At 38.7% G+C, this 12209-nt stretch overlaps 1 protein-coding gene across 1 annotated transcript in view; it reads left to right on the plus strand.

Annotated features, from left to right (window-relative positions):
- The window catches only part of RASA1 (RAS p21 protein activator 1), a 52015-nt gene that overhangs the window by 11999 nt on the left and 27807 nt on the right, over positions 1 to 12209 (plus strand). Inside the window, exons 2-6 of the mRNA XM_080972404.1 lie at positions 4735 to 4887; positions 6591 to 6726; positions 8214 to 8284; positions 9996 to 10113; positions 11337 to 11368. Of these exons, the coding sequence (XP_080828530.1) occupies positions 4735 to 4887; positions 6591 to 6726; positions 8214 to 8284; positions 9996 to 10113; positions 11337 to 11368 (510 nt within the window). The remainder of the gene's footprint in view (positions 1 to 4734; positions 4888 to 6590; positions 6727 to 8213; positions 8285 to 9995; positions 10114 to 11336; positions 11369 to 12209) is intronic.

A 12209-nucleotide genomic window follows, 5' to 3' on the forward strand; every position in this document is an offset into this window, starting at 1 on the left:
TAACCAGGTCATCAACATTGGTTAGGACCAGATCTAAAATGGCTGTTTCTCTTGTTGCTTCTCCCACTTTCTGGACAGTGAAGTTGTCTGCAAGGCCAGTGAGGAATCTGTTTGACTAGCCAGGCGTTTAACTGATAATCAACCACAGTCAGTCTATCATTTGAAAAATATGACTTTAGAGCCGACTTGCCCCAAAATGGCAGCTAGACGTTCTGTTTTGTTGACTGTAACCTTGGTTTAAGAAGCCATTTGGCCCCTGGATTATATATTTGACTTTCTAACACTGTTTTTAAGACTTTATAGGTCAAAACCAGCACTTTGAATTGGGCCCCAAAACTAATTGGCAGCCAGGCCAGGGTTGGCCTTATATGCTCAAAGGGAGCATCTTTTCACCTCACTTTGTACCAGATTTTCTGTGAAAGAAAAAAGGGGTGCAAGTCTTCTCTGCTTCTTCAAAGCTCAGCATAAAATATGAGGTTGTAGCTTCCATCCCTCAAGTTATTTACATGGAGCTGAGACTGTGGGAAGGAGAATAGTTCTTAGCTACATGACGTAGTAAGAGAACTTCCAGAAAACTAATAGTGTCAGTCCAGAGTTGGGTTTTTCTATGCTAGGTTTCCATTGCGAACATCTACTGTATGTGGATTTCCCAGAAAAAATTTCTACAAAGTTGTTCTCTGCCCTTAAATTAAGATCTGTTGTAGCATGTTTATTTGACATATTTAATAATAAAAAGTATTCTATATTTTATGTGCCGTATATATTAAATAATTATTCTAACAGCCGGAAATAATTAAAATTGAAGTAGTGTGGTTTTTAATGATTTCAAAGTTTTATTTATAAATTACTTTTAACTTGTAACAAAATATTTATATCCAAATGACACATATTCAGATTCATAATCAAGCATCATGATGCCCCATGGTAAAAACTGGATTTCCTAAGAGGAAGAGTATTTCCTAAAATAAAAAGGTAAAGGTATGGTAGTACTAGTGGGATTTTTATTATTACCTACTATGAATTATGGATACAAAGATATGTGAATTTTTCTGTATATTCCCTAAACTCAAATGTTCGTTATATATTTACTAGTGGTACCAGTGCTTCCTGGAAAATTGCGGTGGGGGATACAGCAGTGAACATTTCCCATGCCATGTAGCGCTCTCTCTCTCTCTCTGTCTGTGTATGTGTGTATATTAATCAGATATATCTTTCTATCTTAATACTTTTATTGGATTCATATCTGGCTAGGATTGGGCTGATAGCTTGTGATCTAGTGTATATTTGCTTGGAAGGAAGTGCCATTGAAGGCAGGGGGACTTGTTTCTGAATAAAAGCATGTTTAGGATTATGTTTTAAGTTTTAGAAAAACTGTCACAAGTCCAGTCTTATTTTGTAGCTTTTCAGCACTGTTGTATTATTTTGATGTCTCAGAAATGAAGCTGCCCCTCACTTCCCTCACCCCCCCCAAAGAACTTTGCTTACCACAGAAAGTTTCAAAGGCTGGCATTTCAGTGTATATCCTGTTTTCTAGAGAAGTGTGTTATCTACAGGAGTTTCCTCAGGATATTTGCTAGAACAGTGTGCTGCCATGTTTGCAAAGTATAACCTACTTCCATGGTCTATTCTACTTTTCCAATGAATTTTTAGCCGAAATTATCCCAAGGCATGCTTGCATGAGTAATGTAAGAAAATAAAAATACAACAGGATTCTATTTTATTATATAGAGAATGTCTCAGGACCACAATATCTCAAGGACTGCCTCTCCCCATGTATACTGAGCTGGACCTTGCAGTCATCACCTGAGGCCCTTCCTCCATGAGAAGTCTGGAGGGTGGCAAAATGGGCCTTTTCTGCGGTGGCTCCTTGCTTGTGGAATGCTCTCCCCATCATTACATATCTTTACGCACCAGGCAAAAACATTCTTCTCCTCCCAGACCTTTTGCTAATTAAACAATCTATGGCTTTTTAAACTGTGTTGGTGGGGGTTATTGTTTTTCTTTGTCACTATGGTATGTACTTTTGTGTTTTTATATTGTAAACCACCCTGTGATTCTCGGATGAAGCGCAGTATAGGAAATAGAATAGAATAGAATAGAGAAATATAACACCTGGTGTTATTTTTCCAAACACATTGGTTAGTTTTCGTAACAACCCAATCATTAATAAATAAATTAAAAACTAGTGTGTAACATTTCTTGCCACATCATTTATAGCTTCTTCCATAGAGCATTAACAGCTTTATCAAGCAAAGGTGAATTGCTCGCAGAAACCATTTTTTTTACAACAGGGTTTGTTTCTAGAAGGGGGCTGCCTTGCACTAAATTAAATTATGCATGTTGTTTCCCCAGCTTGATCCTTGCCTATGTGACTGTGTCAGTTTTCCAGTTCAGTAATGTGAGTGTAATTCCCAAGATTCATAGATAGTATCACACTACCCTCCTACAGGTGATTAATGCTGGAAACTGGATGAAAGCATGAGTCTTCCCTTGGTATTACATTGCCCTATTTTATGAGGAAAATGCATTTCTAAAAAATCTGTACAAAGTGCCTGCAAAATGCATACAATTTAAAAGTGGGGTTTTTTCATTCTTTTTCAAAACAATTGGACAGAGCAGGTTTACGATTGGAATCAAAATTAGGTGGCTCATTCTGTCCCTGGGTTAAACTGTCAGACCCAATACAGTGGTACCTCCGGCTGTGGATGGGTTCCATTCCGGAGCTCCAGTCGGATCCCGGGGTTTCCGCAACCGGAGGGACTGCTTCTGCGCATGCACATGCACATGCACATGCAGCAAAATCCGGAAAAATACTTCCGGATTTGCTGCGTTCGCATCCTGAAGGATACACAACCGGAGGTGTGTGTATCCAGAGGTACCACTGTAGAGGTTTAACTTTAGCCATTAAACAGAAACAACTTTCCAGCATAGTAGCTCATTGGGTGATTCCTTCCTCGTCAAATGTTCTGAATTTATTTATTATTTATTTATATCTGACTAAACTTTAATTTATTGATAAATAAACCATTTATTATTTCTGTCTTTCTGTTGCCTCTACCAGGCTGCCTTGGGGCAACTGTGATTGCAGGAGGTACAGGCAAGAGATAATGCTAGACAGTGCAACAAGTGACAATATTTTCCTATTTAGTGCCACATTTCTACCCAAGTCGCTGTATGTTCCAGAAAGTGGGGTGGCTAGATGTGTGCAGCAGGTCAACCTTCATTCTTCCTGTGGCAGCACCATACCACATTTGATGACCTGTAATTTCTCCCCCTCCCTTTTTTATTGAGGATGGCTTCATGTTTGTTCCCTTAATTGACACCACCTTACATTTGCATTACTCTGTACTGATGTCTTCGGAGGGGAAAAATACTGTGTGGCCTTTCCTAGGGAAATCTGTTACACCGTTGGTCGATTACCTTGAGTAATCTCTAGAGTTAGAAGGTCATTCTCCTGTGCAGCATGGACTCGAGCATGGGAGGTTGCCTTTTGGTGTTTGAGGACATTTTCAAACTTTATCTTAGGTTTCTTGAGAAGATTCACCTTATGCTAGTGACCTCTCATCATATGAGATGATGGATGGAATCTAGTTGGTGGACTTGCATTTACAGAAGGTATTTCGTTTCAACAGAAGAAGAAGGGAGACAATCTCAGACCTCCATACCTGCAGCACCTCCTGAAAATCACTCGAGGGTTGGGGGACTTTCCAGAACAAGGTCGAAGGTGGTCTTGATGGGGTTTGTAGGGAAAAGTGACAAAACTCCCCCTCTCTTCCTCTTCCATTAGCAGAGGTGTCTGCTCGATCAAAAACCCTTTGGTGAGCACAAGAACACCAATTGGATTCCACCCAATGGAGGAAGTCTGTTCCATAGCCTCTGGGTCATTTCTTCATTGAACGCTCTGTTCTTTAAGTTGAACTCCATTTTGGACAATCTTTTCGTAGGTTTTGTGTACTCCTTACATCCTGTGGAGAAATGAGGCATGGAGTACATTTTATTAACAAAGCACAAAAACATTGCATGGAACTGTGTGTGTGACAACACACAGTCAATGCCTGTGTTAAATTGTATTAACTTACTTGGTATCAATCTGTTTAAGATTCTAGCTCCCTTTGTTTATTATTCCATGTGAAGAGGCTCCATGCTATGAAAAGGTCATGGGGCTTTGCTGCTTGCTCCTGCCCCAGCCCGCTTAAGTAAAGTCAACTTCCACAGCACACATTTAGGTATTCTCTGGAATGTCTCCAAACTTAATGCCCACTCTCTGTGGATTCTGCTCTGCTTATGCTTGCAGTGCTTCCTTTAGAGTCTTTCCCCCCAGACTTTGACTGCCTTGGGCATACTATCCACATGCAGAAGCCAAGTAACAAAAACTTTGCCTAGAACAAGGCTTTAATGAATGCAGAGGACTTCAGTAAAAGTCATACATGGAAGTTTTGTTAACTTTTGTAGAATTGTGTCTTTTTTGCAACTGTTTTGCAACTGACCATGGGAGTATAGAAATTCATTGGAAGATTGACTTACTGTGGGAGCAGTCACCACAGGCCTTCTGTAGAGCTTGTAACTGAGCCCCTTCATTTTTATAAATGTTTATCTTTGCTCCAGACTATGCTGTGATAGTTCATGGCTGATAGTTGTGGGGGTTTTTTAACCCAGATGTCTATATCCACATGCTTTTCACTTTATTCAGTTGGTTGAAGCTTACATGCAGCATTTTTGTGCTTTGTGTTCCAGATGGTATCATGGGAAGCTTGACAGAACAATTGCAGAAGAACGCCTTCGGCAAGCAGGGAAACCTGGAAGTTATCTTATCCGAGAGAGTGATCGAAGGCCCGGATCATTTGTGCTTTCATTCCTTAGTAAAACCAATGTTGTTAATCACTTTAGGTGAGTGTTGATTTAATATTGTTGAAAAAGCTGTTTAAAGATGTATGCCTAAAGTGTGGGTTTTGAAGCTTAGCAGGTGTCTTGTGAATGAGTTGGAGTGAGAGACTCTTTTTCCTCCCCCGAAAAGTTCAAAGTGGCATCATCATCGACTGAATTGGCATTTTCTTCTTTCAGAAGACACTTTACTTATTGATTATCCAGGAAGCCCTATATGTGACAGAATTCTGGGCACATGTTCTATTCATTCAGGGTACGGGCCAGGTCCATTGGGCCCAGTTGTGTTCCTGCTGCAAAAACTGAAGATATGGCCTGGAACATTCCCCTGCAATTCAGATGAGATTGCATTAGCTTGTAATTCATCCTCTGTTATATTTCCTATTACTCTGCTCCAACACCGTTCCTTGCTTTAAATCACCCCATTTTCCATTCCTTCCCTCGCCATTCATCTTTCACAATACTTAAGAGAACAGGACTAAAAGGTAGAGTTGTGGAGAGCTACTTCCTTGGTGAAATGCTGTAGTAGCCTGACTTATTTCCATTTGGCTGGTGGCTTGCTCTGTGGCATTCAGTTACCTTTTCCTCTGCAGAGGGGGAATGTATGTCTGGAGTATGCAAGGTAGATACTTAAGTGGCTGTTAGCTTCTAAGCAATGGTGGCTTTCTAAACTGTATACTCTTAACTTGAAAGCACAGAGAGAGCCAGGCAGGGTTGCTCTTGCTGCTTGGAAACTGGCAGCTGCCAAGGCATTGACCATGTGCTCCACAGCTGTCATTTCTCTCTCTGCCTTGAATGTAGCTTTGTTTTGTAAGCCTGAGTTTTGGAGATAGTGCTCACAGCTTTTCATTCCCCACCTTCCAGAGAAGCAGAGGGCAAAGTTGATCTGCAGCTTGATAGCTTTCTTATAGCTCTTAAAGGCTGGAAAAGAGGATAAACACTCATCTGGCTGCTTGCAGCTGTTCTTACCACTCTAGGTAGCCAGCATTGAATGATTTGTTCAGTATTATATACCTGCCATCCCCCTGCATGTGCAGATCAATAGGGATTGGCATGGATTCTTCAAAAACTACAGCCGCTTGGCTGCTTGATGAGTACAGTTGATTCACACCACATACAGGCAAATTGGAAACTGCTCTAGATATATTGTTTAAATTAGATTTTTAGGCTTAATTTTATCAAATTGTGCATGGAGCTTTCTAAAATAGTAGTCAAAATTTATCTGAGCCCCCCCCCCCCCGGCATTTATTTCAAGCACATTTGTGGCTTGAATGAAACATATTCTTTATTACATGAAAAGTGAATCTTTGGCCCGCTAGATGTTGCTGTACTATAACTCCCATTGTCTCTAACCATTGACCATTCTAGCAGGGGCTGATGGGAGCTGGAGAGCAACATTTGGAGAGCCACAGATTTCAATCCCTACTTTATACGATGGATGTTTGTTCAAATAAGGCTTGGGAATGTTAGGAAGTGGGGTTTCTCTTTTGTTCTATTAAGTAGAGATAGCACACCGAATTGCTGTCAGTGTGAATATGTATACATCCCTTAATATCCTAAAAACATAGTCAGTTTAATATTTATTCTTTCAAGTTTTAAAAAACTAACATTCCAGAAAGACTGAAATACCAAAGTATATATTTTTGAATTTATTCATGCTATAATTCTTAATATTTTCTACTAATGTAGGTCATAATCTTTCTTAACAGGATTATTGCAATGTGTGGTGACTATTATATTGGCGGGAGACGGTTTTCTTCACTTTCTGACCTAATAGGTTATTACAGCCATGTATCTTGTTTGCTTAAGGGGGAAAAATTGTTGTTTCCTGTAGCACCTCCAGAGGTATGTACTATTTTTTTAAAGCAAATGTTTCTATGCTCCTATTAAAATCACCTTTACAGAAATACCCATTTTAATTTGGAAATGTGAAATGAGTTACATATTTGTGGATGGATAACTGGATACTATATAGCTCCATCCAAATCTATATATTAGTATTCAATCATAGAAGAGATTATTTATTTAGAAACTCAGACTTTGCTGTATTAGAGAAATAATTTGGTACTGTGACATACACTGTATGCTTGAAAAATACGATTGGATACTTGGTTCAGAAACCTCTGAAACAAATCTGCTTGCCTCTCTTCCTCCGTGCATGAAAGCAGGAAGCAGAGGAGGAAAGTTTTCATCCTGCTGGGTTCCAAATAGCCTGGGGGGATCAGCTCCCATCCCTTCCTTTCTCTCTTTCTGGGAGAGAAGGTAAGCGCTATCGAGCAAAGAACAACATTTATCTAAGTTCTCAGCATGATTGAAGCTCAGGGCCTTCATCTTTTCTTCCCACCCTGGTGGGAAATGATGAGACAAAAGGGTGGAAAAGCCCATCCTGCCTGATCTTAAAAGAATAGAAGAGAAAGCCTTGTGTTGGTAAAAGACCTCTCTGATCTTACTGTTTGCTTATGAGTGCTTTGGGCACATTGACCACAAGTAGAAAATTGGAAATGGAAGTGATGGTAGATCTCATTTAATGGGTTGAATCTAGATTTTCCATAGGTGAAATTCTACCCTTGGGTAGAATGCTGGAGGAGGGGGGAACAACAACATTTCTGCCAATTTCTCCACCCATCCCTTGTGCCCCCTTGAACAACCTCTGTGGAGGGTCAGGGATGCTTCAGAACAGTGTGGGAGGTAGCACCAGGGGGAATTGGTAAAAATAATACCATCTCCTAAACTGAAGAAGCCTTTCAATTTGTGGAAATGAGCCTGAATCCAACCCATACCACTGATATGGGAGCTCAAGTTTGAATAAAAATAAGTAATGATAAAAAATATGGTAGTAGCAATATAGTACGTTCTGCTTACTTTCTAAGGGCAGAACAGTTTTGCCATAAAGCTAGTGCTTATGCCACACTCACACAAAACTAATTCATGTTAGTATCTTAACACAAATAGTGACAATATTTCATCTGTTCAAGTTATGCCATAATCTAGAAAGCTACTTAGTGTACTCAAACTGAAAACTAAATCCATTTTTAATTAACTTGAAATAAAGAGACTTCTGTTCCGCTCTGATCCATATTTTGAACTTATTATTGCTCAATAAGCAGTTAGTCTAAATATTTGACTAAATATTGTGACTTTAAAAAGCATCCAGGCATTGGCCTACTGGATCTAATTGTGTTATTAGAGGTAATCAGTCTAGGGAGATCCTATTTTGCTGCAAAATATGATCTAGTTAGTATAGTGGATATTTTGTCTTGAAATCATATTGCTCACATTGCAGTCCAGATTTTAAGTCCTGCATCACAGCAGAACATCTTTGTTTTTTATAGCCAGTGGAGGACCGCAGGAGAGTCCGAGCCATTCTGCCATACACTAAAGTGCCAGAAACAGATGAAATAAGGTATATTTCATAAGAATTACAAATCCTACGTGGGGTGAAATTATTTATTTGTTCAAAATATTGATATACCACTATAGAAAGGAAAAGGAGTGAGAAGGGTGAAGGAAAAAGCAAAATCAGGCACTAGCTCTTAGTTACATCATTCTTGTAATGACCAGCTGGAATAGAAAAAGGTGGAGAGAAGGCAAAAGTTGCAGGTTTTTCAGTAGGGCCAGTGGAGAGATACTGCAGTTCTCTCTCCCCCTCACCTGTAGTGGAAAGAAAGACTGCTGATAGTATGGTCAGGAAGACAGATTAAAAACAAATACTTCAATAGTACATACCACACAATATGGTGATACTTGCCACATTATATGATTTTTAGGATTGGACAAGTTCATGGAGGATTAGGTGTATAAAAGTCTTACTAGTCAGGATAATTAAATGGGGTCTTGAATCTGAAGCATGCCCTATTGATTGCTACCATGCCTTGCATGTTAGTGTCTAGACCTTTATAGTTTAGAGCGTTAGTCTGTAGTAGTAAAACATACATCCTCTGGTTAAAAACACAGAACCTGTGGTACTGTAGAGACTAGACAAACCTACCGTAACAGAAGCTTTTGTAGGGTTTGTAAAATGCATGAAATGCTTTCCTTCTTGGTGTGTGTGTATGTATACATTTATCTATCTATATAGATGCATACATGATTTCAGAATAAAGGTACTAATAAATAATGGGCTCAAAAGGCTGTTAAATTAAATGGGTAGCTCTAGATGTGCCACACTTTGTATAGCTACAGATATATAGAAGATAAATTTGGCTTTGCATACAAATGTGCCACACTTGCTGCTTCCTGGTTTTTGTTTTTTTGTTTTGCCTCTCTACATGTGCATTGATAAACCTGCCAATTAAGAGTAACATTTCATGCATTTGGCAAAATGGCTGTAGTCGACAAAAGCTGAAGCGGCAACTAATTTGCTTCTGTTTAAGATTCCGTAGTACTTTTTAAAGTCTGTAGATGACTACTCCTGGGAGAAAATGCTGAACTATATTATCCAACAAGTATGTTCCTTTCATTTTTACTGATATCAGGTTCACAGATAAAACAGTCCATGTAGGGACCAATACAGTTGTGGCTCTTGCTTTGTGTGTGTGTTTATTATAAAAAAGCAGTCATAATCAATTGACCATTTGAAGTAAAAGTTTCCAGCCTGGTTTAGTCAGTTGGGATTTCTCCCTTCATCTGAAACAAGCAGTTCTTTGAAGATAAATAGAGAAAGAAGAAATGTCAATAACAGAAAACCTCTTCCTTCCCCACTCCCTCATTTTCTCCAGTAGTTTCCAGAAAATTTAGCAGTTTCCTTGCCTCAGTAGGAAGAGAGAGAACTTAAAAGTTCTCCTGAGTTGTTGAAGGAGTTATATTTAGGTATTCACTTCCATTTTGTGTTCAAGGCAATTAAATGATTTGTAAGTTCAAGTTAAGTCATGACTCAAAGAAAACTTCTCTGAACTGGTTTCAGTGTTTGGTTTCACATTGAGTTTGATTCTCTGCCTAAGAATCTGGTATAAATCTGGTATGTTCTGGTATAATTCTAAAATTCATTTTGAAGAGCTCATTTAATTTCCAGAGACGTAGGAGAAAATCAGGGAACAATTGTAAGTGTATAACTTAATGTGCCAGACTTGGTATAATGGGAATCTGTTTCATAATTTTATCTTAATTACATATAGCTTCCTTAAAGGAGACATGTTTATTGTCCACAATGAATTAGATGATGGATGGATGTGGGTTACAAACCTACGTACGGATGAGCAAGGACTTATAGTAGAAGACCTAGTGGAGGAAGTGGTAAGTTACTTTATACAAGGAGTATCTTAGCATTAAGATAAAAGCACAATAATAAAAGTATGTAAGAGGTAGCTTACACAGCAAAGTATTGAACAAATGCAACTGATTCTCCAGTTTGTTATTTCTGTGTCTTGAAAAGGAGATCATATATATTGTTTTATTTCCAACTATGGGTCAGTTTATAATCAAGACTTTGGTATGCTTCCATCTTCTTTGGCACATGCTCCTTAATTGGGTATTACTAGTATACATCTGGACTGGCAAACTATAGTTTGTGTTTGCTCTGCAACCTAGGGTTTGATCCTGGTTTTCAGGGTGAGTTAAAACCGTAGTTTGCTAGTTCAGATGCAGTAGTAAATTATGGTTTGCTACAAATCAGGAAGTAATGAACTAAGCAGAGTGCATTATGGGATTGGGTATGTAAGCTCAGCATTCATGTTCATATTACCAGACCATGATTTCACATTGTGTGTGAACTGACTCAGTAGATTTAATATTTGTGGCCAGATTCATGACTACAGCCTGGATCATTTTTAATGTAATTTTTGAGGGAGAAGAATCCTGAAAATTTGATATTGTTTTGTATGCTATGGGTGAGTGAGCTTAGAAACCATTCAGTAAGGGTACTCATCAGTGGCATTTGGGGTACAGAAAAAGAGAGAGAGAGTCTGTGTGTATGTCAAAACTTCCAAAAGAAAGTAGTTTTCTAAACTGCTACGGCTGGGTGTAGATTTGGAGGTCCAGTTCTCTCTCTCTCTCTCTCTCTGTGTGTGTGTGTGTAGGGTGGTGGTGAGGGTTGCAGGTGTGTTCCAGTATTATTATTATTTTAACTTTTCTACAGAAAAAGGTGTTGATATTTGACACAATATGCTACACTCTATAAGGCTTGGCAGGCTCTTATTGGGTGTATGGCACTCAGCTGTCTATCATTCTACCTATAGTTTCTGGAAGTTGAGAGCAAGCCCTTTTCAGTTGCATGGTTTGTTTTCTGAGGCAGACATCAAATAGTTCAGTGTTGTAGGTTGCAATTCTATGCACAGTTTCTTGTGAGCAAATCCCACTGAGCGTGATGAAATTTAATAGGTTGCATGTTAATTTCAGAAATCCAAAATGGTTCAGATTTCAAAATTATTTTTATATTGCTTACAACATTCTGTAAACTTTAGGAAATGCGTTATTTGTATCACTCTGTTGTGTTGGTAACAGTTGTATGTTTTCATTAGGGTCGAGAAGAAGATCCGCATGAAGGAAAAATGTAAGTGTGTCTTCTGGAATAAATTATAACTTATCACAAGGGTCTGAATACTGTAAGTGTTATTCTAGAATTGAACTCCTTGATTTCTTAATATGCAAAATGCATTATTTCAGTTGAACTTAATATTCAGGAGTTATGTGATGCACATAATAAGATTCTTTGATGCTGTGTCCCAAAAGTCCAGTACTATATTAAAGTGAGGAGAGTAGCATTGTTTTCAAGACCCTTGACAAAATGTACTACTTTAATCTAGACTTGTAAGAATTTCTTGGATTTCTCTGTTCAGTTCTGAACACAATAACTGAAAATGCATGTGCACAATTTTGAAAGGATTTATAACAACTGCAAGGATGTTAAAATGTCTAGGAATATGAATATGTTAATGTAGATAAAAGAAGAGCAAGGGATATTTTCCCATAGTTTTTGAAATATTTCCTGAACAGTTTGGTGATATAGTGAGTTATTGAAAGCAATTTCAGTTTCATTTGACTGAGGGCAAATTGGAGCATTTGAGTTGTTGCTTACCAGATCGTGCTGATATTAAAAACACTTGGTTTTACAGCAAATGTTTATTAATGGTATGAATAATCATTGTGGGGGGGGGGGGTGCACGCACGCATGCACACGTAAATGCACACACACATACCACCTGTATCATCTGAATTTAAACATTGTTACATATTAGCAAAAATAGAAATCCATAGGGTGATGGGTTCAAGCCCCACATTGGGCAAATGTTCCTGTGTTGCAGGGTGTTGGGCTAGATCAGGCTTCTTCAACCTCGGCCCTCCAGATGTTTTTGGCCTACAACTCCCATGATCCCTAGCTAGCAGGACCAGTG

This window comes from Podarcis pityusensis (assembly GCF_964106645.2).
Source record: "Podarcis pityusensis genome assembly, chromosome: 11".
Taxonomy (NCBI): domain Eukaryota; kingdom Metazoa; phylum Chordata; class Lepidosauria; order Squamata; family Lacertidae; genus Podarcis; species Podarcis pityusensis.